At 45.3% G+C, this 25311-nt stretch overlaps 1 protein-coding gene across 4 annotated transcripts in view; it reads left to right on the forward strand.

The window, feature by feature from the left end:
* The window catches only part of LOC147027425 (mediator of RNA polymerase II transcription subunit 13-like), a 197126-nt gene that overhangs the window by 84732 nt on the left and 87083 nt on the right, over positions 1-25311 (forward strand). For all 4 annotated transcript variants that reach the window (XM_085876794.1, XM_085876795.1, XM_085876796.1 and 1 more), the window contains 8 exons: positions 2103-2248; positions 2571-2768; positions 5235-5396; positions 9279-9438; positions 9832-9933; positions 14261-15124; positions 15439-15664; positions 17149-17215. In XM_085876794.1, coding sequence (XP_085732920.1) covers positions 2103-2248; positions 2571-2768; positions 5235-5396; positions 9279-9438; positions 9832-9933; positions 14261-15124; positions 15439-15664; positions 17149-17215 — 1925 coding nt within the window. The remainder of the gene's footprint in view (positions 1-2102; positions 2249-2570; positions 2769-5234; positions 5397-9278; positions 9439-9831; positions 9934-14260; positions 15125-15438; positions 15665-17148; positions 17216-25311) is intronic.

Here is a 25311-nt window from a genome sequence, read left to right on the forward strand (position 1 = left end):
CTCTCCTCCCCCTGCTCCCTTTATCCCCTCCTCCCCTCATCCCCTCTTCTCGTCCCCTCGCCCCCTACACCACTCCCCCACAGATTCCTTCAACCTACCCCATCCCACACTTTTCCTTTCCTTGGGTCTGTTCCTGCCATGAAGCATGTGGTTCAGGGTAAATAGCCACAGACACAAAGCTCACCGAAAACACGAACATTTACTCATGGACATGAGAGAGATTTTTCCTCTTTCCTTGATGCAACTCATTGATAATTAATTGATGTGTCATGCCTTGAGGCAGTCTGATTATGACTTCTTGGTCCCCCATGCACGCACTGCAGATGCTCTGTTAGAGTTGCATAAACACCTTGCCATGCGAGCTGGGATTCAAGGTGACTTGGGTACACTTAACACATGAACTGTGATGTTACCATGTAATTTTGTCATCTATACCACTCTGTTGAATTTTTAAATTGACTCACCTCGGTGGTGAGGCAGGAGGTGGGATGTTGTGTGTGTGTGTGTGTGTGTGTGTGTGTGTGTGTGTGTGTGTCTCCCCGGGGGTGACTCGTATGCACGTGCCCCGGACGTAGGAATGCAGGTGAACTCGTCACATGGGGGCGGGGGGGGGGGGTGGCAGCGTGGATGTGGATGAGTGAGGTGCGCCAGGGAGTAGTTGTGCGTGCGGTGCTCCAGGGGTGCGGGGTGGGTGGAGGGTACTCGTATACACACCCTTGGGATTATTCATGCATGCAGCACCCTGGAGGTGCTTTCACGTGCGGTGCCCCAAGGGGTTGTCGTGCATGTAGCGCCCCAGTGCTCGTGTGTGCGACGCTTCAGTGGGTCCTTTTGCTTTCGCCACCCCAGGTGGACTCGAACGCGTGGAACCCCAGGGAGTGCTCGTGCGTATGGAGTAAGGCACTCGTAAATGCCTCATCTTGGGGATACTTTGTTTGCAGTGCCCTGGGGTGGGGGGAGGGGGATTTGAGCATGCTGTGTCCCAAAGTATGCGAATGTCTTTGCCTCTCTCCAGAAGCACCATTTTAATGCTTCAGAGAAAGTTGCTTTTTGGGTAATAAGTCAGATGCAAGTTGAGGATGGTCACGGCTTGGGCTCGACATATTTGTTTTCTGAAGATCCTTAACGAGGCAGTTGGGTTTTAAATTAACAATCCATTCGTGACTTGGTAATTTCTCCTTTGACAAACTTTCCCTCACCAAAGTTACAATGGATGTCCTTCATCCTGTTTGATCAGTTCTCCTTCCTTCAGCCAAATTTGATCTTGCAACCTATGGGATGCCAATCCACCTTCCTCACCACTCGACCACAACCATTTACCGGAAAGCTTTGTGTGCTTATAGGATTGTGTGGAATGGGAAAATATTGAATTGCTTGTTTTAAAGAAATTAGTGATATGAGCACGTGCCATTGAAAATATTGCTGCTCGGTCCAAAGAGATCAAACTGAATGCACAACGATTCGGCGAATCAACGGAGTGTTGATCGGAGTACGCTAATCGCAATGAGAAGCAATAAGAAGCTGACATTTTGACCGTTGTGAACCTTCATCTGAGCAAAAGATGGCATCAACAAAGCGAAGTTGGAGCACCAACAAGGTGATTTAATATCTGCGTGCACGGACAGTGATTTAATACATCGGCGCACCGACTAAGTGATGTAATATGTCGGAGCACGAAGAAAGTGATTTAATGCTTGCTCGCACCAACAAAGTGCAGTCCACAAAGCTCTTTTGCTCTGACGAAGGATTGACACCCGAAACGTCACGTCCTTCATACGGCGGTTAGCATACTTCGATTAACGTTTCGTTGATTCCATCCATTGTTCTACGTGTCCACCAACGCAGTATGACGCTCGTGTTCACAATTTAGAGTAGTTTTCAATGGTTTTTTTATTTATTTATTTTATTTTTTTTATAACATGTGACAATTTCTGGGTGGAATTTCGTCACAAACATACATTGATTGTCCATGGAGCTCCATTTATCACATGTGTAAGGGAGTTGAAGTTTAGTGAAGCTGTGCATTGATGTGTTACTGTTTATCACTCCATGCCTATTGTTGCAACTTCTCATTGATCATGTTGATCGATGTTTGCTTGCAGTGAGCACCTCTCCTGCTCCTTCTCATTCTTCCTGCATGGAGACAGCAATGTCTGCACTAGTGTCGAGATCTGTCAGCATCTACCGGTGCGGCGCCTCGATAAGGACCTGCTGGACCTCAGTGTTACGTCGACAGGTTCCTTCAATGGTAATGGCATCTCTTGGCGATTATCCTCAATCCCATTCCATTCTGGTTTCCTTTCAAACCCATCACTTGTTTTCATGATACTTTTCTCTTTACCTTTCTTTTTTAAACTCCGAGTGCACGGTGGCTGGTACCTGATAAATGTTTTGTCTTATTGCACTCGTACATCTCTCGTCCACATTTGTTGCAGCATGCATTTCGTGAGAGTTTTGAGTGATTGTTTCGATTATTTTTATAATTCAATTTATCCAAGGCCTTGTGTCTTTCTACCAGCCCAATGCCACTTATTTGCTGTTTGCTTCTTTGTTGTTGATTTTCCCGGCAGTTATCCTGAGTCCTTACGGGCTGAATGGAGTGCTCACTGGTCAGACATACAAGCTTGGAGATGCTGGTGTCTGGCGCGTGCTTGAGGAATGGCAGCAGTTTTACCCAGTGGTCAATGGTGCGGCCGAAGGCTTCCCACACGACACTGGGGACATTGCCATTGAGGATGATGTGCCAGTCGCGGTGGAGGTGATGGTTGGTAAGTTCACTGGGGATACTTGAGGCTTCTTGTTCTCATGAGCTGAAGTGCTTGCAAACATATTGATCTCTTCTCTCTCTCTCTCTCTCTCTCTCTCTCTCTCTCTCTCTCTCTCTCTCTCTCTCTCTCTCTCTCTCTGTCTCTGTCTCTGTCTCTGTCTCTGTCTCTGTCTCTGTCTCTGTCTCTGTCTCTCTCTCTCTTTCTGTTCCACTCCCCAATCTCACCCACCCCTCGTCTCCCTCTTCTCTCTCTTTCCTCTCCCCCACCCCTCTTTTGGATGTTGCATATTAAATTTGTACATAGTGGTTAAAATACCCTCCTGGTTATTATATGAGGAACTACATTTGTAATCGATACTGCATTTTTATGGAACATTTTGAGTACCATTTTATTTTTGATTTTGCTTCTGTATTTGTTTGCTCTCATCTCTCAAAACAGTTTTCATCCAGGCACTTCAAATGCCTTCAAATGCCTCTAATCCAGGCGCTTCAAATGCCTCTCCATGCCTCTGTAAAGCGTTTGATTCAGTGAATCAGGATGCCCTCTGGAGGATTCTTGGTCTTCGTGGGGTGCCACCAAAACTGATCAATCTGATGTCTGAACTATACTCTGGTACTGAGAGTGTTGTGAAATGTGGTGGTACCATCTCTGACTTATTTCCAGTTGTTGCTGGAGTTTGTCAGAGGTGTGTACTGGCCCTCACACTTTTCAGCACTTGTGTAGACTGTATTCTGGGGAGGATGTCAGAGAGATCAAGCTGCGGTGCATCGTTTGGGAATGTCAAGATCTCTGACCTTGATTTCACAGATGATGAAGTCATCTTTATGGAGACTCTCGATATCCTTTTGGGAGCCCTCGAGGTGCTGAATGATGAGTTGGAGCCGCTGGGATTACGGGTTTTCTGGGTCAAAACTAAGATACAGGCTTTCAATGACATCTTCGATGTTGCTATCTTGTCTGTACCCGTGGAGGTCGTGGAGAGATTCACTTACCTTGGCAGTGATATTCATTTCTCTGCTGGCTGTGAGCCAGAGGTCAACAGACATCTGGGTCGGGCTTGGGGAGTCATGGATTTACTGGATCATGGGGTGTCCGAGTCCGAGTCTTCAGGTCCTTGGTGTTTCCAGTCTTGCTCTGCAGATGCAAGACTTGGTCTCTGACAAGGGATCTGAGATGGAGATTTGATTCCTTTGGTACCAGGTCTCTTCGGAGAATCCTTGTCTGTCACTTGTCGGACTTTGTGTCCAACAAGCGGTTGCTGAGAGAGACTCAAATAAGATTTGTTTCTTGTATAGTCCGTGAGGCGTCAGCTGCAGCTTTATGGACATGTGTCTCGTTTTCCTCACGCTGATCCTGCTCACCAGATTCTCTCAGTGAGAGAGCCTCGTGAGTGAAAGAGGCCAATGGGCCAATCACGTGCCTCGTGGCTGTAGTAGGTTGATCAGCATCTCAAGAAGATGGGATGGGCCAGGCATCTGTCTGGGGGATGGCCAGACCCCTGGAGTACTGGCAGAAAGTGGACGCAGCGACGCGCTGCTCCAGCGCATGCTCCCACACCTGACTTGAGATGACTTCAAATGGATTTGACCCTTTATTTATGTGTGCACTAAAACCTTTAGTCTCCATTGTGCTTGTGATGATGAATCGGTGTACCGTTGTGTATTGTGTAAATGTATACTCACCTGATTGCAGCCTTGCAACTTGAGGGTGAGGTAGTCGAACTTTTCTTTGAGCTGAAAACTTGGTCTGTGCCACTACGGAACTTCACAGTCAGATGTGTGCAACGTACCTGGCTCTTTTCACAACAATTTTGTGGAAGTTCCATTCTTTGAAATGGAAGAATGATCAATGATTTTTGATCATACTGCACTTCCTTCGGTCATATGTTGTTGTGGTTCTTCTGCTGCTTGTGTGGAAGTGTAAAACAAAGGCTAAAGTATATTGTATTGGTGTTTCCGATTGTTGCTTTATCAGAAATTTGCTAATGAACAAAATGCCACAAAATGTTTGGTTTTTACCCAAAAATCCTTTGGAAACCATGATGTAACATACATACATACATACATGCCCCTGAGTTGTTTATATTCTTGGTTTATTTTTCTTGTCCTCGTCTTCGTTGTTCTCCTTCCCATCGTACTCCTTCCACTTTGTCGTCTTCTTTTGTAAACTACACAAGCCTGTGGGATAGCATAATTGGCTGAGGGCATGGTTGTGCCGCCAGTGCAGTTCCCCATGTAGGTTACGGCTGGAATTTGGAATTTGTTCAGGATGCCAGCGATAGCTCACCTACTCTTCGCGAAGAACACCATGGGATCTTTAACGTCCACGAACTAATACTGACAGACGGGACTCTCAGTTTAACGTCCACCCGTGGAACAGCACACGTGTTGATGTCTCCCCCCTGTGATCCAACTTGAAAGTGGTTGTATTTAGGCCTTGTACACATACTGCATTTGTTTGGTGCAGGTGGAGTGCGCATGGTTTATCCCACTGCTATGGTGGTGGTGTCACAGAACGAGTCAGCCCTCTCCCATACAGGATGCACTACTACAGGGCATGGACATGCTGGTGCAAGGGAGCCTTTGGCCATGCTTACCCCACCAACTTCACCTGAACAGGCTCTTTCTGGTGAGGTTTTGTCTTGGCTATCGATGTAGAGATTGGCAGTGATCTTCATTTGGATACCTAGTGGAGTGAGGAAGAGATTTCAAAAATGAAATTGGAAAAGGTGTGGTGGTGGAGAGGGTGGGAAGAGTCGGATAGTGATGGTGGGAAGGAGATGGGGAACTAGGGGGAATGGTATTCCTCAAGAGAAGTGGTTTGGGGGGGGGGGAGGGGTGGTCAAATGGTATTTATATACTGTGGTTAAATTACTTGTAACATATTCCAACCAAAATGTTTACCTCCACCACTGAAGGCGAAGAAGGTTATGTTTTCACCCCTCTCTGTTTGTTTTGGGTCGCCGAAATAGGTGACCCTTATTGTCAGCAATTCTGTCTGTTTGTTTGGATGTTTGTTCGTTTGTCATCAGCATAATTGGTAGTAAACGTGGGCGGATTTTGACCAAACTCGTGTGGTAGGTACATCTTATGACCTTGTGCTTTGGAAATTGTGATGGTTGCTGGGGACGCTTTGGTTCCCTGGCAACAACCGAAAAACCTTCAAAATCGGTACCGTTCACCCGAAATCAATTCCGAAAGCCATTATCCCATGTAGGGTTATGACATTTGGCACGAATGATGTACAGGTGATGCTCTATCAGATATTCCGGTTTTTGTGATATATGGAGTACTTTACCCGCAGCGCCCCCTACAATTAGGGAATGCGCGAAAATTGGCGAAAATTGAAGGCCCCTTAGCGACCAGGTGAGTGCATCGATACAAATGAAACTTTCCAGGTTCACGGTACTCAATGAGTACTACAACTTTGCCTCAGGACATATTGACCGATTTTGCTTAGGTCAGGGGTCAAAGGTCAATTAGTGCAAAAGTCGATAACATGCGAGAGCTAGAGGTGCCTTTGCGCCAAATGCTACTCCTCCTCAAGTTATGGTCGGATGGTCATGAAAATTCACACTAATCGTCTGGAATACATTGTGCACAAACAATCGAGCCGGATTTTCGATTTAGATCTTTGTTCACCCACAGCACCCCCTCGAACTTTGGGGATTTCCTATTTCAAACTGCATTTTCGGTACTTTTCATTCAAATGGATACCGAGTAGTTATCAGTAGATGGAACTGGATGAGATTTGATATGCATAATCTTAAGGTGATTCCCTATCCGCTATATGACATCCATTTTTCTCAATCACTTATAGTTTCCATGCTCGGCGACCCATTGCCACCTACCGGCTTGTCTGTTTGTTTGTCTGTCTGTGTGCAGGAATATCTCAAAAAGTTGTGGACGGATCCGGATGAAATTTTGTGGACAGGTTGGGTGTGTGACAAGGCCAAACTGATTCGATTTGGTTGAAGATCCGGATCCAATTACCCAAATATTTTTTAGTGATTCTTCACCATTGATAGATCGGGCTAAAAACGATATATAGCACGATATCAGAAAAAGTTGTGAATGGATTCAGAGAAAACTTGATGGACAGGTTGAGCGTTTGATTTTTTGCTTTTTGTCCAGATACCATGAATCAGTGGGCCACAAAATGTAAACTGTTCAACCTGGCCAAGGTACACGCTCTTCCGAGTGCAGTTTTACTTCGTTCTGTTTTGCCAAGTGTCACTCTGAGTTTTTTTTTAAACTTGTTTCTTTGTCAATCGCCGACAGGTCACAATTCTAAACCATTCGTCACGAAAGTTTACCGAGTTGTTGAGGTCGTCTCAACTGAGAAGCCTGTTGATTTTGAGGTAAAAGGTCATGCTGAGGTCAAATTTCTAAAATCCTCATATTTCATCCGATTGACATTAAATTCTAACAGGATTTGCATAGTCCATCACTGAATTGGAAAAGCAACTAATTTTTAAGGTCAAAGGTCAATTCAAGGTCAAACTTCAAAAATTATTAAATTTCAATCTGAAAAACAATCGATTTTTATCCGATTAACCTGAAAATCAAGGAGCAATTACATAGTGCATCACTGAATTTGGAAGCCAACTATTTTTGAGGTCAAAAGGTCAAACGTCCAAAATCATCAATTTCAATCTGAAAAAATAATCGATTTTCATCCGATTGACCTGAGCTCTGATTAAGATTGTCAATTTTAATCTTCATGAAATGGACAATTTGATGTATCCATGACAACCTTTGGAGAGGGGCGTGGATTTTGCAAGTATCGTGCTCTGCACGACGTCTTTTTCTTGTTTGTTTGTTTGTGACGCTACTCCTCTGAGCTCCCAAGGTTAATCATGCCAAAACTTTATGGGATTACATTTTTTTTTCCACGATGCACCTTGATAGGGGTTTTAAACAGTAATTTTCTCACAATTCATAACTTATAAATACACGAGCCACCATCTCCCACCATCTCCAAGGGTAAATCCATATATATATATATATATATATATATATATATATATATATATATATATATATATATATATATATATATATATATATATATATATACATATACATATGATGCTTTCTAAAAAGGCCAATTTTTGTTTTATATTTAATGGTAATTTTACTGTTCATCAAATGACACAGAGCTCAAAGGTGAAAAAAGTTTGTCGAAAAAGGTTATCATTTTAGCTAACTTCTGTAAGTATACACCCTGCGAAAAGCAACTCACATGTCACCATCTCCAACCGCCACGTGCCAACGTGTAAACTTCTACAACCACCTCACAATCAGCTGATTTGTTTTGCTATAGTAGAGCACCATTATTATACCGACACTTATTTTAATGTCGGAAGATGTCATCCCAATGTTTGTTTTGTCTCGAAATATGTGCTGAATTGTGGTCGTCCAATGTTAGTTAGATCCTGGCAACGCCGGGTACCTTTGTGGGAGTAGGGAATGGAAGGTGGGTGGAGGAGGTAGGGGAAAGGGTGGAGGGGAGGGCTAGGGGTGGGAGGAGGGACCCGGCGCTGCTCGACAACATCAGGTACCTTTCATAGTGCATCATAGTTGCAATTACGTTTCTCACAATTTTTTGGCTGCTCTTAGAGCACCCTTATTCTGGACATTTCCATCTGTCTTTCTGTCTGTGAAACTGTGGTCAAGCCTAGGGGCTAAACCACTCAACCGATTCCAATGAAATTTGGTAGGTAAGACCAATATTTCTGGGAATTGTGTGCTTTTGAATATGGGACCCCGGGCCCTTGCAACGGCCCTTTAAAGTGGTCAAAAAATCGAAAAATAAATAAATAAATAGATCGAAAAATCGAGGTTTAGAGTTCTGTGCGCAATCTATCGAGCTCCCGTCATGCCAATTTGTAGGAGGAGATAGGTTTTGGGTGAGTACATGTCGAACATTTAAAAAACGGTTAATTGTGAATATCTCCAAGAGAAAGAGTCTGATTTTGATGAAACTTGGGTGAAATGTGTACAATGTGGCTAGCATGTACACAAAAATGAATGGTTGCTATGCACACCTCCGTTGCTTTGCAACAGCTAAAATACTTTATCGTACATCGTACACTTATTGTCGACTGTACAAAAAAATCAATACCTCCGAAACTGGACCTCTGAGGGACCTGTTTTTTTTGTGTCCAAGGAGAATGTCTTACAGCATCATATAAAAAAATACAATCTTTTGCGAATAGATAAATGGAATTATCAGGGCTGCCATTTGTTAGAGTCTCTTTGGAAACATGCCTGAAATTTCACAAGGTGGGTTTCTGGGTGCAAACTAAGAGGGCTGTGATAATCATATTTATTGTGCTAAATTGATTGATAGCATGTACATGAATATCGGCTCGTCGCGTCGGCCAGCTTTCCATCTAGAGCGAGCAGCCATGTCGCCTACCGGCTTGTTTTTTTATTGGTTTCTTTACCCCTCCCCCACCCATCACCTGCCTCACCCCCTGCCCCCATTTTCTCCATCACAAACCAGAGATGACAGCACCAGTTCCTGTTACTGTTTGGAGATCCACAATTGATTGTTCTGGTGGAGCTGGCAGTCCACGCCACTCGAGCAAGAACCACCACAGGCTCTTGGGCCAGATGGTAGACCTTGTTTTGCCGGAATTTGCACAAAACAAAGCGAGACTAAAGTGAGTCGTAGTTTTTGCACCATGACGTCTTTATTTGATGCACTTTGGTCGAAATAATACTTTGGCTTTCATATTTGGAGACGAGTTGTCACTTGGTTCATAGCCATTTCCTCATGAATGTCGAAAACCACGATGTATCAATTCCTGTTGGACTAAAAAAAATCAGCCTCAAGGGAAAGCTGAATAGGCCAGCACTTGTTTCAGGGAAACTTTTATTTTCTTTATTCATTCAAGCAGTGCATTGGTGGCTTGTTTGTTTGCATTCTGAGGATGTACTTCAATTGTAAAATATGTTTTTATGACTATGATTTAATTTAAATTTGCTCATTGGCTCAATGTGAATGACAAACCTTAAGTTAATATGACACCATCTTGATCATTTCCATCTGTTAGACATCCTCTTTCACCGGGCTCTTCAGAAGAGGAGGTCGCTGCCAAGTTAACGCACTGGGATTTCCACGAAGATTCAAACCGGGCCGTGTGTTGTTGCTCACGGTAAGTTTCTGATCGTCGTGCTGGAGCTGCTAAGAAAGGTGGCTATTGCGATGGATGGCTCAACACCATCACATGAGTGCAAGCAAAACCGTGTTGATGAAAAGTATGACTTGGTAGAAAGCTTTTTAAATCTGATTAATTTATACATCAAAAAACTACGAAATTATTGATGAAATGCATACAACATTCCGCTTTTTGTGTGAACATGCAAACAGACACTACATATATATATATTTTTTAATAGTGATAGATTTTCAATAACCACGGTGAAACAACGTGTGTAAGGATTATGCAAGCCAAGTACCCCACACAGTTGGACATTCCCCCAAGCCTCCCCCCCTTCCCACAGTCCTGTGCCATCCCGGTGCCTCCTCATCCCGTCTGGCTGTGAGGACCTCAAACATCCGAGGTCTCTGTTCTAACCTCACAGATCTCTCAATCCAAGCTGTTGCTGATAAACCAGACATTATCTGTTTAACAGAATATTTCCTCCCACAGGATGTACCCAACTCCTTGGTGTCGTTCCCCGGTTGCTGTCTCCTCCGATTTGATGGGTCTGAACCACACCCCAGCGGTGGAGTTGTAGTTTACATCAATAACTCGATTTCTCACTTACACCTCCCAACCCCCAGGAGTACCTCATGCTGTGACTTCCCCTCCACTCTCACCTCTTGTCCATTTGTGTATTGTACCGGCCCCCTAACAGTAATCTACTTCTCTCCCTGAAACAACATGGACAAACTTTAAACCACTCATCCCAACTGTATCTTCCTCATATGTGGATATTTAAGTTGTCACCAAGCAACTTGGCTGAGTGTTGGTACCTCTCTCACCAGCCATGGCACATCAGCAAAGGACTCCTGTGACCCCTAATGGCAAAAGGCAAAAATTGATCCCCTTAACGACAGACCTATCAGCTTGCTTCCAATCATTGGCAAGGTCGTGGAGATCACTGTTGATATGAAAACCTTCCTTTTATCCAACAACCTCATCTCAGATCATCAATTTGGTTTCAGACCGGGTCACTCCACCTTAAACATGCTGCTTCTACTCACCCAACAATGGATGGAGCCCCTCATTGTCAGACATGAGTTCAGGGCCGTCTCTGTGGACATTTCTCATGTTTTTGATACAGTCTGGCATCCTGCCTTACTCTCCAAACTGTCTGCCCATGGCATCCAATGCAAACTCCACCCTGATATAAATGGTTGGCATCAGGAAGAGCATCCAGCCATAAAACGTTGCTGCAACTTTAATTTTTTTTTATTGATGGCAGTTCGGACTGAATCCGTGAACAGATTTTAAAATCGAACATGCAACATAAACGCATGGACATGTGCCTCTCAGCTAGCCGACTCTCGAGGTGCCAGCTTCGCAGCCTATCTTCCACTCAATTTGTGTATCTAGATTAGAGTTTCAGTATTATAGTGTTTTTCTTTGGACATATCTTGTGCTTTCCATACGGTCTGGCATTCTGCCTTGTTCTCCAAACTCTCCAACTATGGCATCCAAGGCAAACTCCACACATGGATTACTGACTTCCTCTACTCTCAGAGCCAAAGTGTGGCACTCAATGGAATCCATTCATTTTCTCTCTCTGTCAAGGCTGGAATGCCCTCAGGCAGTGTTCTGGGCCCAACCAGATTCCTGATCTTCATCAGTGATCTCTCTCACTCTCTGGAAAATCCTCTTTATCTATTTGCTGATGACTCCACCCTTTGCCGTGACATCCCTCATCCTTCAGCAATGCATGCTGCAGCCTCTTCCCTCTCTTCAGACCTTGAAAAAAAAAATCACATGCTGGTTAAATACTTGGAATATGTCTTTCAATCCTGAGAAATCTCTCTCTGTCTCTGTCTCTGTCTCTGTCTCTGTCTCTGTCTCTGTCTCTGTCTCTGTCTCTGTCTCTGTCTCTGTCTCTGTCTCTGTCTCTGTCTCTGTCTCTGTCTCTCTCTCTCTCTATCTCTCTCTCTCTCTCTCTCTCTCTCTCTCTCTCTCTCTCTCTCTCTCTCTCTCTCTCTCCGAAAGGACCATCAGGCAACCCTCCTTTCTACCTTCATAACGATCCTCTTGAGGAGGTTCAGCCATTCAAACTCCTGGATCTCACGATCAGCCATGATCTTTCTTGGTCAAACCACATTTCAACGTTGTCCTCCAAAGCCAGCCGCCGACTTGGTATCCTCCATCATACAAAGTCCTTCCTTGGCACACCTGAATTCCTATCCACTTACAAGGTCTTCATCCGCAGCTTGATGGAGTGCTGCTCTCCCCTCTGGGCTGGCTCCCCTGCCTCACATCTTGCTCAGCTTCATGTTGTGGAAACTAAGATCTTTAAGATTATGTGACTTTTCCATGATGAAGCTGATTCTATGGGCTTATCACTTTGCCATCACAGACAGGTTGGTGTTCCGTCTGTCTGCCACCGCCTCCTTTCTAGTCTTGCACCCTCTGCTCTTTCCGTGATTTGTTCCCCCCAGATTTCTGCAGAACTCACACGGTCCACCATCAACCTTCTGGTAAAACTACCTAAATTCAGGATCACTGCTCACCTCCACTCATTTATTCCTCTTTCTTTCTCACCTCTGGAACCAACTTCCACACCCTCTTCAATCTCATTCTTACCTCTAAGTCTGAAAAAAGCTGTTCACCAGTTACCATCATATCAGATCGTCCCCAATCTCAAACCATGATATTTTCCACCCTCGTTAACCCCACCTAGGTCCTTCCTAATTCTCCAGTTTTTTCTTCCTTGTAATTTCCTTCTCCATGTGTGCGTGTTTTGTGTCCTGATCCATTTGGTGTGCTTGCGCTTCCCTGATCCTCGACCATGAAAACGAAAATAAGTGTCCTGAGAGCATTGCTGGGGTTTTTATTCGATTCCAAAAGCTGGAAACTGTATTTGAAATATTCCATGAGAAAGTGAGGCAACTCAAATTTGTGGGATGTAAGGGAAGGTATTCCCTAATGGGTGACACGAGACCTCCGGAGATGAACCCCAAGATGCAGAGTGGAGGTGTATTTCACATGCGCGGCTAATCTGCAGTGCGTTGAGGTTATGTTTTCACCAATTCATCCATGCGGCTGTTTCCCAGCTCGGTCTTCTTAACGGGGATTACTGCCGTGACTGCCAGGGGGGGGGGTTGGGGGGGGTGATTACTGCCTGGGGTGGGGGGGGGTTAATTATGTTGTGCCGCAAGATGATCGCCACGCCACTTAAAATAAACAGCAGTACAATCCAAGACCATGATATCTTGTACCCTCGTTAACCCACTCCCCCCCCCCCTCACCACAAGCTGTCGTCCTTTCAATTTCCAGTGTCTTTTTTGTCCTCTTTGGAGTTTCCTTCTGTACCCATCTTGGCCATCCCATGTGTCCTTTCCTACCCCCATTCCTCCCCACACCCATTGTTTGTCCGTCTCTCTCTATCTCGGCGCTGTATATATGCACGAGCTCTTCCATGAGCCTTGGCTCTGTATCCCAAAAAACTATTTTTAAAGCACCATCGGTTTAATGAATAATGTGGATGGGGACAGGGGACGTGGAAATGACAGTTAAAGAAACCAAGACAATTTAACGGTGTGCTTAACTGGACTGGATAGTAACCGCATAAAGGTTATCCTTCGTGTGTGTGCGTTTGCGTGTGCGTCGGTTGTCGATTGTTATCTCCATAATTTGGGTTTCAGAAGGTGGAACAGAGTCCTCCGAGGACTCGAAGTATCCACCTTCGTTCGGTGAAGGATCGTTGATTCATGGCCGAAGTTGTGAAGTTGTGTTGTTCTCAGAGTTTTGTCCCGAGGGCTCTTTTCAGGATCGTCACTGAGCCCTGAACATCCTCCAACTGTAGTACGTTTGTGGTAATGTTCCCAGGGATGGTTTGTTGGATTTTTGTAAGGTTCTTCTTCATCATTCCCATTGCTCCATCACTGGCACAATTTTGGCATTATTCAGCTTCCTGGATCTTTTCACTTCATTCTTGAGATCTTGATATTTAGTCATTTTCTTGATTTACACACACACACACACACACACACACACACACACACACACACACACACACACACACACACACACACACACACACACACACACACACACACACACACACACACACACACACACACACACACACACACACACACACACACACACACACACACACACACACACACGATGTCATGTTTTGAAATGCATTGATGCTCTGTTGGAATTGAACAGAGGTAGACATAGCAATCGTATTGATGTAGTGTTCTCTGTGAAACAATGGTGCAGTCTTAACGATTGAGATTTCTCTGCATGTTGCCTCACTGAAAATTCCTGTTAACCATAGGCAAAAGTCCCAGCGCCAACGCAGCTCTGGCTCGCAACAGCCTTCCCGACCCTCAATGCCAGGTACCCCTTCGAGCAGCGGAACAGGCTTTGGAGCTATTCCTCAAGGAGCTTCTGCAACTTCAGTGTTACTGCCATCAAAACATAAGATGGGTGAGAAAGGGGAGAAGGGGGGTGAGAGGAACCTTGGTAAACCCCGTTCATTCACGCCGTTCCATCACCGGCCAAAGCCTCTTCAAGAGGAGGCACCTGGGCATGATGATGGTGCTGGAAGTACGGCATGTGATCGAGGCCATAAGGCCGACAAGCTCTGGGTTCCCAGCCACAACAAGCCTCCAGAGTGCTCTGGGCAGGCCTGTGATGTTCCTCAGTCACCTTCTCCACTCCCACCCACTCTGAGCCCTCATCCCAGGTTGCCACGGGAAGATGTCCCTGAAGTTGTAGGCACAGGCCCTTCATCCAACTCCACCTCCAGCACCATGCAATTGCCTTTACCCACCATTCCTTTTGGGCCCACTGGTGGCCCCGGCTCTGTGGGGCTTTCCCCCGTACCCATCCCACTGGGTGACGATCCCAGACCGGCCCCTGACTTGCCGGGACAGCCTTTGATGCCTGCGGTTGCTGTTTTGACTGAGCCACCTGAAATCCAGGCCTTCACTACCCAGTCTGCTCCATCTCCTGAGGTGATGTCACCTCTGTGGGCAGCTTATAAGCTTCCAGAAAGCTTTGGTCCAGGTTTTGGACCTCCTGTGTTGCCCAAAGAAGGTGCTGGGGAAGAAGATCAAGATGAAGATATGGTTGAGGGAGAAAAAGGGAAGATGCGTCGAGAATTTGGTGAACAAGTGAATTGCAGTCTTCTACCTGAGTAAGCAGCATTTCTCGTCTGAACGGTGTATTTAGTGTTTGTATGGTGATGGGGTGTTGCTGAGAGGGAGGATCCGTGTACTAAAGTTCTTGCAATGTGCGATCTACATGTGTGTTGGTGGCTGTTGCTGGACCTTTTTGATTGTATTTATTGTTATTGCACTTTCTTGTGTTTACGTGTTTTTCCCTGAATAGTATCAGAAATTGCAGGGCATCTTTTACACGTTTATTTTGTGAACTAAAGGAAGAAATTCCTGTTTGGAGTTTGACTTTTGAAATGCATGACCTAAATATCCGTCTTCTGTCCAACTGCAGGCTATTCTCACAACCCCTGCATCGGTTGAAAATATCGGAGGAGCGACTGCAACAGTACTCACGTTCATGGGCACTGGGCAGGGGACGGGCCGGCCCGAAGGGCTTAGAACCACCCGCTGATCCTTATGATTTTGTTGAAGTCGATGTGCCGGTCACCATTGGCCCGACACGAAAGGAGCGGCCAGGAACTGAGCGGTTAGGGACCAAACGACCTCTAATCGACAGGGTAAGAGTACTTCCCCTGACATTGTAACATGGTATCTTTGTAAAGACTTTTCAACCACTCCTCTATAAGACAGTCGTTAGCCTTGTTTGTGTGCATACTTGCATGCACACGTGTTTGTTTGTTTAAATTTATTTACATTCGAATAAAACAAACCTATTAAAATAAAATAATTAAAATATAAATGCAACCTCCAGCTAGGTTGCACTCTGTGAAAGGACACAGAACCAGTTTCTGCTCGAAGCAGCAAGTCCAGGCTGCTTTAATGGCGTCATGTACTTGTACGTGGATAATGTCAGGCGTTTGGCTTCAGCCGAACAATATTCCATCACAGGATCACGTTTATAGGACTGCCAGATCATCTTGTGTTGATAATACGGAGGCGAAGCTGAAAGTGATAAAACCCTCAACCTTCTTACCTTTTATATTTTTGAAAAAGAGGAACAATTGAGAATCTTTGAGATCATGAAATCCCTCATGATAAACAACAAAATTATCTCGTGAAGAGTTGGGGGTGGGGTGGGGGGGGAGTGGGGAGAAGGGGGGAGCGAGGGGCTAATAATATTAATTCTGAGATCATTCTTGGACAAACAAGAGGCCAGCTTCCGTGTAATACAGGTCTTGGGTGTAGATTTTGGGGGTACAAGGGACCTTGGACAAAATTCTTAAACGGTTCTCTCTCACCTGGACTCTGTCCCTGACACTGCAAGGCTCAACATTAACTCTTTTTTTTTCCAGGCTGTCCATGGCACAGGTAGGTTTTAGATTTTACCTGGCTTATCAACCATTGCACCTGTCCAAATATTCGTACTGCGGTCATCTGAGACGATACCTGTTATTCTTCTTGGAAACTCCTGCTGGCGTGCGGGAGTGCTCGGGTTCAAAAAGGTCCTCTTAGTTGCTGCTAATCACTGAATTTACACGGGAAAGAGGTACTCTACGTTCAAGCTTAAGATATGTCAGGTTCATTAAACTTCCGGGTTATATCATTGATTTGTCCCCCAGACAGGTTTAATGAGGTTTTCTCTTGTCCGCCTGTCCTTTACAGTCAGACAACCGTCATTGTCGAGCCGTGCACGGATGTCGTGATTTGTCCAGCTTCAGCATCGAGAGCGTCGCGATAGAAAATCTTATAAAGTGTCTCAGCTCTAATATTGTGCTTTCTTCATATTGTCATTCATGTAAGACTACAATGATGTCTCCTGTCCTTGTTTAATAATCCATTGATATCTCTCAGGGTCCTTATTCACATAAGAGAACATTAATATTTCCAAATGTTTCCCCATGTAATGTATGTACATATCTGAAGCTCTACACAGTACTGTAGAAAGAACAAGAAGACTTTTTGTTTCATTGTGTTTTTGTGAATCACAACTTTATCCTGAGTCATTACATTCCCCAAGTTGTAATTCACTTGCTGTTAAACAAATGCTGATGCTCTGTTTGAACCCTTCCTCATCGCATGCTGTTTTGGCCTGTGTGTGCAGTCGGATAATGGAACGAGCAGCCTTGCGCCCATTCAGGACACGGATGCCATGTCGATTTTCAAGTCTGGTATGTTTCTTTCTGTCAAACTTAAACTCATTGTGATTGACTCAAATGAAGTCAAAAAAAAAATACTCCCTTCTGCACCATTCATCCTATAAATCAATGTGTTCCTTATTAATCGGATTCGGTGATGTGATGTTTAAAGCGTCCCCTCCGAGTCTCGCAGGTCGGTGGTTGGAACCCCGGCATAATCGTACCGAAGACTTTAATTATGGTACATGCTGCTTCCTTCCTTGACGCTCAACATTTAAAAGGATAGAGCACGGACAAAACACAATAGGTTGGTAATAATAGTGCAGGCTTTGATGGGCCTAATGTCCTCCTCCTACTTCAAAATTCCTTGTAAAGGAATATTTATTTATTTGTTTGTTTGTTTATTTATTTTAAAACTTGCAAAGGTACCCGGCGTTGTCTGGCAATGCCGGGTTCCTCTTCCTACCCCCTTCTCCTCCCTCCTCCCACCCTACCCCTCCCTCATCCAACCCCACCCCTCCCTCCAGACTCCTGCCCCTCCTTCCTCCCACCCCTTCCCCTCCCTCATCCAACCCCATTCTCTCCCCCTCCCTCCTCTCACCCTCCTCCCCTCCCACCTCCCACCCTCCTCCCCTCCCACCTCCAACCTTACCTCTACCCCTCCCTCATCCAACCCCATCCTCTCCCTCCTCCAACCCCACCCCTTCTCTCCAGACTCCTTCCCCTCCTTCCTCCCACCCCTTCCTCTCCCTCCTCCTACCTCCACTCCTTTCCCTCCCTCCCTGCCTCGCCCACCACTCCCCTCCCACCTCCCACCCTACCGCCCCTCATCCAACCCCATCCTCTTCCTCCTCCAACCCCTCCCCTCCCTCCTCTCACCCTACCCCTCCCTCATCCAACCCCATCCTCCAACCCCACCCCGACCCTCCAGACTCTTGCCCCTCCTTCCTCCCACCCCTTCCTCTCCCTCCTCCTACCCCCACCTCTCCCTCCCACCTCTACACTTCCCCTCCCCCCTCTCACAAAGGAATTTTTGCAGGGTGTATATTTGGAGAATTTAGCTAAAGTGGTAACTTTTTTTTCCCCACAAACTCTTCTTTCGCCCTTGTTATGTTGTGAGATGAGCAGTAAAATTACCTTTAAATTGATGTATAGGTTGTGTTTGTACTATTTTGGGTTTTTGAATCATTAACAATTAGCGCATTTGAGAGGTCATGTGACTCCTCCTTCGCCTATCTTTCCGATCGTTGTCATGTCTTAACAGTTATTGTTTACATCTGACACCATATCTCAGAGCTCACCATCTCACCAATTATATGGAGTTTCCTCCGTTTAAATGTGAACAAACTTGGCCTTTTTATAAAGCACTCGCTGAGTACTCGCCTTACAGGCGATCTTGTTCCAAGCATGCAACATGTTCTTCTGACACATACCTTGATTTGGACGGTGTATATGAAACTGACAGCTGCCTCAATCGCTCCCGAAAATAAAACTAAAACCTGGGTTATGTGCAGGAAGCAAAAACATTACCTACCACTTGTAATTCGAAACGCCTCTCTGCACTGGAAAACGTGGGGACAGGAATACTGTATTGTATGGAGTGGGGACTTGTAATCCCCTATCCCACCTGGAGTAGTGCTACACAATATACATTTACATTGAGAATTTGCATCCCCGTCTTTGTCCTCCCCACCCCCCTAAGACCACCGGCAAAGATAATACACCAATTGGGGTCATGCTGATCCCATGTAGCAAGTCTGGATGTAATCGACCCAGAAGTGTACGAGGAGTAGCACCACAAACAAACACAAAAAACAACCAAACACCACTCTGTGAATGACAGTGAAGATTGTAAATGTGGATGTACCCTCGGAGATGGAGCCAGATGGTGGCTCGTGTGTTTATAAGTTATGAATTGTGACAAAATGACTGTTTAAAACCCCCGAGTAAGGTGCATCGTGGTGAAAAAAACATGATCCTCCAAAGTTTTGTTGTGATTAACCTTGGGAGCTCAGAGAAGTTGTGTCACAAACAAACATACAACGTCTCATTCGTTTTTATGTCGAAGATAAAATTGCTCCAAACTCCTAATTTGAAAATGATAGCACCGACAAAAGCAATGTACACAGCAATTTGTAGGTATGACGATCAGGTATTCAATGGTGTGAGTGAGGAAAGTGGAAAAAATAAATTTTTAGTGCTTTATCGTGCGGAAACCGTTGCTGCCTTTTCCAAGTCGAGGCATATTTGAGCAAGCAGCTTAAGACCCCTGCGAGGTGACGGGGCTGACCATGATGGTACACCACCTTCTAAGTAAGGCTTTTTCTTTTTTCTTTTTTCATGATGAGCACCCCCTTCATGATCTTCTAAAGGGGTGTTTAAATTTACCCAAATCTCCACTTTTCATTCATGCACTCCGTTTGAGTTCCCTTGGGATGCATGCAAAGCTTCGGGTCACTAAGTTTCATGGTCTTGGAGTTAAGGACACACACACACACACACACACACACACACACACACACACACACACACACACACACACACACACACACACACACACACACACACACACACACACACACACACACACACACACACACACACACACTTTTGGGAGGGGGGAAGTATGCGACTCGAACTGTGGTTGGCACTCTGTTTATCCTCTCTGCAACTGGATCTCTCCAAGGGGGGTCACACACTGCCCAGAGATGCCCAGGGTGCCAAAGAACGTGCGAACCAGAAAAACGAACACCCCTCCAGCAGCCAGACCCACCGCCAAGCGCAACCCCCACAGTCCAAACCCTGGAACCCGGCTTAGGCCATCACACCCTAGCTGCAATGCTTATAAACACCCAGAGATCCCAGTTATTCGTGCCTTTATTTAATTTCAGCACACATTTTACAACCAAATTGCATTAAGCCCCACAATTTCTCAACCCGAACCAAATCTCAAAATTCAAACTGCGGAATCGAACCCACCAGCAGCTCCGACCGCAAAAAAGTGCCCGCTGCCTAACCCGCACACTCGCCAACACTCCAGCCTCAAAACACAACACAATCACCACAGCACAACACAACCACCTGTGGGAACTTATCAAAACCACCCATTGTTCATCACTTCATGAAAGTTGGAAGAGGGGTGAGAGAGGGAGGAGAGAGAGGACAAACAGAGATGGGGGGCAGGAAGGGATGAATGGGTTGGATGGATGGGATGGGATGGAAAGTGGATTCACAGCAAGTTCCACAGTTGTTCATGAGCACACGATGCTCCAATCTCAGAGTGGATACGAGGTGTAAGGAATGAATAATGAATGAATGAGTTCCCACCTGCTATTCCTTCATCTGCATTGCATTCCCTGCAGCATCTGCAATGAGCTTGGGTTTTGGAAACGACTCTCCCCTAATAACCTCAAAGGTACTCCACCAGGGGGTGCTTCTCAGAGCGTCTCTAGGTGGTGCTCAGCATGATTGCTCCGAGGTGAAGGTTATATTTTAACTTTCGTCAGATTTAACTAAGACAACGGAACACACGTTTATATTTGTACTTCATTTACATTATCACCTAACATCGTTTTGAATGTCAATTTGTAATTTTATTTTCAAAAATAACAACAGCTGATTTAAAAAAACAGTAATTTACACCTCCATCTACTGTCTTACCATGTCTTACAAACAACGATTTGGTCCATCCATCCATCCCATCCATCCATGTATTTCTTCCCTCCATCCATCCGTTGATGAGGAACAGCAGGCTTGGCACCACACGACACTGTGGGGCACAACACAGACAGGTAGGTGGTTTTTGATTGTGTTGTGCAGAGGGACAGTGCAGGTACTTTTGTTGTGTATCGGCATTGCTTGCAAATGAACATTCAAGCAGCTTGAAGAGCGCTCGCCAAGTGGCTTAAGCACTCAAGCAAGCCTTTATAAGCATTGCAATGCATCCAGCGATTCCTTCGTATGATGATCAGGCATTCGATGATATGAGTGAGGAAAGGAAAAAAAAAAGACGTATTGTAAAGAAACCGTCGTGGCCTGTTCCAAGTCAATGCATTGTTGAGCAGGCGAGAAAGAATTAAGACCCCAGTGAGCCAACAGAGGGGTTGACGAAGAATGAAGCCTTGATGAAGGATGTAATTAAATATGGCCATTAATTATCTTCAAAAGGGGTGTTTTAATTAACCCAAACATCCAATTTTCACTCTTGCACTTCCTTGGAGTTGTTTTTTTAGTACACATGCAAAGTTTCATGGTTTTGGAGTTATGGTGGAGACACACACACACACACACACACACACACACACACACACACACACACACACACACACACACACACACACACACACACACACACACACACACACACACACACACACACACACACTTATGATAGATATATGTTACTTTTTATTCTGAAGAAAAATATCAAGGCACTTTATACAGAAGAAAGAGGTTAAAGAAAAGTAAGGACTTGGAAAAAGCAACAACAAAACGATTCCATTTTATGGGGATTTTAAACCATGATCGGTGAGGCTTTGCAGATTTTAAAAAGCAGTGCTATTTATTTATTGTTCTGGAGATAAAGTTGAGGCTCATGGAAGGGTGAAGTGTTGGTGTAAAGACAGTGGGACACTGTTGGACACAAGCGAGAACTTGAATAGACAGGAAAAGAGTAGAGCGAGAAAGAGGGAAGAGTGTTGTTGCATTGCCTCCGGAAGGCTGCACCACCAACAATAAAACAGGAACAACAGAGTGGATGTTTACAGAAATGATGGATTTTTGGAGTTCAACTATGAGGGCGTGACTGGAAGAACTCATGCATCCTGGAGGAGGGGTGGAAGGTTGAGAGAGTTGGACCATATGAGAGGTGGTTAAAAATAAACAAGCCACTGACCTGTCTGCAATGTAAGAGCAACAGGCCCTGTGCTTCGGCCTTATCGCGGGAGATCCCAATACTGTTGAGAGCTTAAGATGCTACATAAACCAGGAGAAAAGATGTAATGCTGGGTTATCGGCCTTTACAAGAGAGCAGTGCTCCATTGACCGATGGACAAAGGCCTTGTAGTCTGTGAGTAGTTCTGATTTTCCAAGGAATTACTTGGAACTATGGAGATGCTCTGTCATTGGCTGGCTTTGGAGGCCGGCCTTTGCACATGGTCCACCCAGGAGAGGCCATGTCTGATGGTGATGCCAGGAAGTTCAAATGACTGAACCTCTTTTGAGTGGCTGACCATGGAAATTGATTGATAGACAAGCCGGTAGGTGGCGATGGGTCGCCAAGCATGGAAACTATAAGATATAGAGCAAAATGGATGTCATACAGCAGATAGGGAATCACCTTAAGATTATGCATATCAAATCTCATCCAGTTCCATCTACTGATAACTACTTGGCATCCATTTGAATGAAAAGTACCGAAAATGCGGTTTGAAATCGGAAATCCCCAAAGCTCGAGGGGGTGCTGTGGGTGAACAAAGATTTAAATCGAAAATCCGGCTCGATCGTTTGTGCACAATGTATTCCAGACGATTAGTGTGAATTTTCATGACCATCTGACCATAACCCTCGGAGGAGTAGCATTTGGCGCGAAGGTAACTCCAGCTCTCACATATATCGATTTTTGCACCAATTGACCTTTGACCCCTGACCAAAGCGAAATCGGTCAATATGTCCTGAGGCAAAGTTGTAGTACTCATTGAGTACCATGAACCTGCAAAGTTTCATTCGTATCGATGCACTCACCTGGTCGCTCGGGGGCCTTCAATTTTCGCCAATTTTCGCACATTCCCTAATTCTAGGGGGCATTGCGGGTAAAGTATTCCATATATCACAAAAACTGGAATATATTTGATAAAGCATCACCCCTGTAGATCATTCGTGCCAAATTTCATAACCCTACTTTCATAACCCTACTAATGGCTTTCGGAATTGATTTCGCATGAACGGTACCGATTTTGAAGGTTTTTCGGTTGTTGCTGGGGAACCAAAGCGTTCCAAGCAACCATCACAATTTCCAAAGCACTAGGTCATAAGATGCACCTCCCACCCGAGTTTGGTCAAAATCCGCCCACGTTTACTACCAATTATGCCGATGACAAACGAACAAACATCCAAACAAACAGACAGAATTACTGACAATAAGGGTCATCTATTTTGGCGATCCAATAGTGGCATTCCAGCCTCCACTGTGACAAGAGAGGAGAGGAGACTAGAGGGTTCCATTGATAGCAATTATTTGACTTTGTGAGTGGAGGAAGTCAGAAAGCCAGGTGTTAAGGAAGCCTTGCATGCTGCATTCAGTGAGCTTGTCAACCAGGGCAGGACGTCAGACTTTCTCAAACAGCTTGGTGAACCATATTTGGGGACTTCTTATTTCACCAAAGTGCAAGGATCTACCAGATTTCCTTTGTTCGAAAGTAGCTTTCTTGCAAGGATGTAAGGTGTCATAAGATCAGAAGTGTCGTGTTCGTACCCCTGCACCATGCTCTATGTGGAGCGTCAGTTCTACCAAAGCAGTTTCTTGGCTAAGTTTGCAATCCTTGATGGGGGGGTCACTCTGACACAGGATACTTGAGTGAAGGTGCAGGAAGTTTTAATTTGTTCAGGATGCTGGAGATAACTCTCCTACTCTTTGCGAAGGACACCATGGGATCTTTAACATCCACCGACTTATGCGAGCAGACGTGACATCCGGCTTAACGTACATCCAAGGAACGGCACACTTTGTAACGCAGCATCCTCCCTGTAAAACACCTCGAGGTTGTCAGTTTATAGCTGGGTCGAGATTCCATCCCAAGCTTGTGTGCGCTATCCTACGAGCCCATCCATATAAGTAGAAGCATGAGATAATAATATTGTATGTTTGGCTTTAAGGTTTATCACAAAAATATTTAAATCTTTACATTGGGATACTGAGAGCCATTTGAGGTGTTTTGAGAATTGCATCGATGTGAACATGCTTACAAACTTGCAATACAAACCTTGCAGCCATGTTCTCACTGAGTTTGAAGTACCTTAGAGAGGAAGCAGGCGAGGCTGCTAAAAGTGAATGTGTAGAGGTATGCTATTCCGAACCAAAGTGTCAAGTTGTCCTCGGTATTAAGCATGAGCAGATTTGGGCAATCTTGTGCAGTTGAAAGAAAATATTGTTGCGGACCCGGAGCCAGGGAGGTACGAGGGTGGGGTTATCCCCCGTTCTCCCCAGACTCACTGGGAATCAAGGCAATCGCACATGAATAACTTTGTGTTGTGGCGGGTCACTAATCGACCACGAACGCCAATAACTTAACCATGTGATTCAGGGTCCTCTGTCTGACAACCGCTTATCGAAGAACACATTATCTCCTTTCCGGGGAATCGTGCCCTCGGCAATTGTGCTGTTGTTATCTTTATTGGATCTTGATAAATGCAGCCGAGCTTTCCACAAGTGCAATGCCGGACTGATATGAGAGCCAATTAGTTGCGGAATTATACTCTCCTGGCTAATCTACAGACGGACATTGCTTGGCCAATGGAAAAAGGGGAAATGCAATGAAAAGAGCAATCAAGATGTTTATTTACAAAAAGGAAAGAAAATGTACAAGTTGCAGACTTTGCTTAACCGATGCCTTACCCACTGGGCAACAAAACAGGCTACCTATCAGACCACACACACATGGGGAGGCAAATTGGCAAGGGCAGGGTGGCCTCAGCCTACGAGTATGTATGTCACAGTCACCCTACCCGCTCTCTGGAATGGCCCTGGCACTGCTGTCCACGAGTTCCGTCGAGAGCACGAACCAAAGCGTCCAGGGAAGAAGCGAGGGTGATTCACAATGTCCGGGACCAGGGCAGAAACAAGTGTGACGACCAGGGCACACAGAGACACAGACACAGACACAGACACAAACACAATGTGTGCGACAACCAGGACCGAGAGAGTTCGAGGCAAGAGCGAGCGAAGCAGGTGCCGAGTTTAGACTTATAGCCCCTGGGGCAGGCGGGGCCAAAGAGCCACACATCAGATCTTCCGAGGTGGCCTGGTGACCAGCTATTGGGCCACGTCAGATCCAATGAACCGGTCCCATGCCAGCCATTGGAGGGTTCCCTTGCAGCCCCGCCCATTCTGCTGCCTGGCCGGATATTCAATC

The sequence above is a fragment of the Eptatretus burgeri genome, chromosome 4, assembly GCF_056783735.1.
Source record: "Eptatretus burgeri isolate ZD-2024b chromosome 4, Ebu_testis_v1, whole genome shotgun sequence".
Taxonomy (NCBI): domain Eukaryota; kingdom Metazoa; phylum Chordata; class Myxini; order Myxiniformes; family Myxinidae; genus Eptatretus; species Eptatretus burgeri.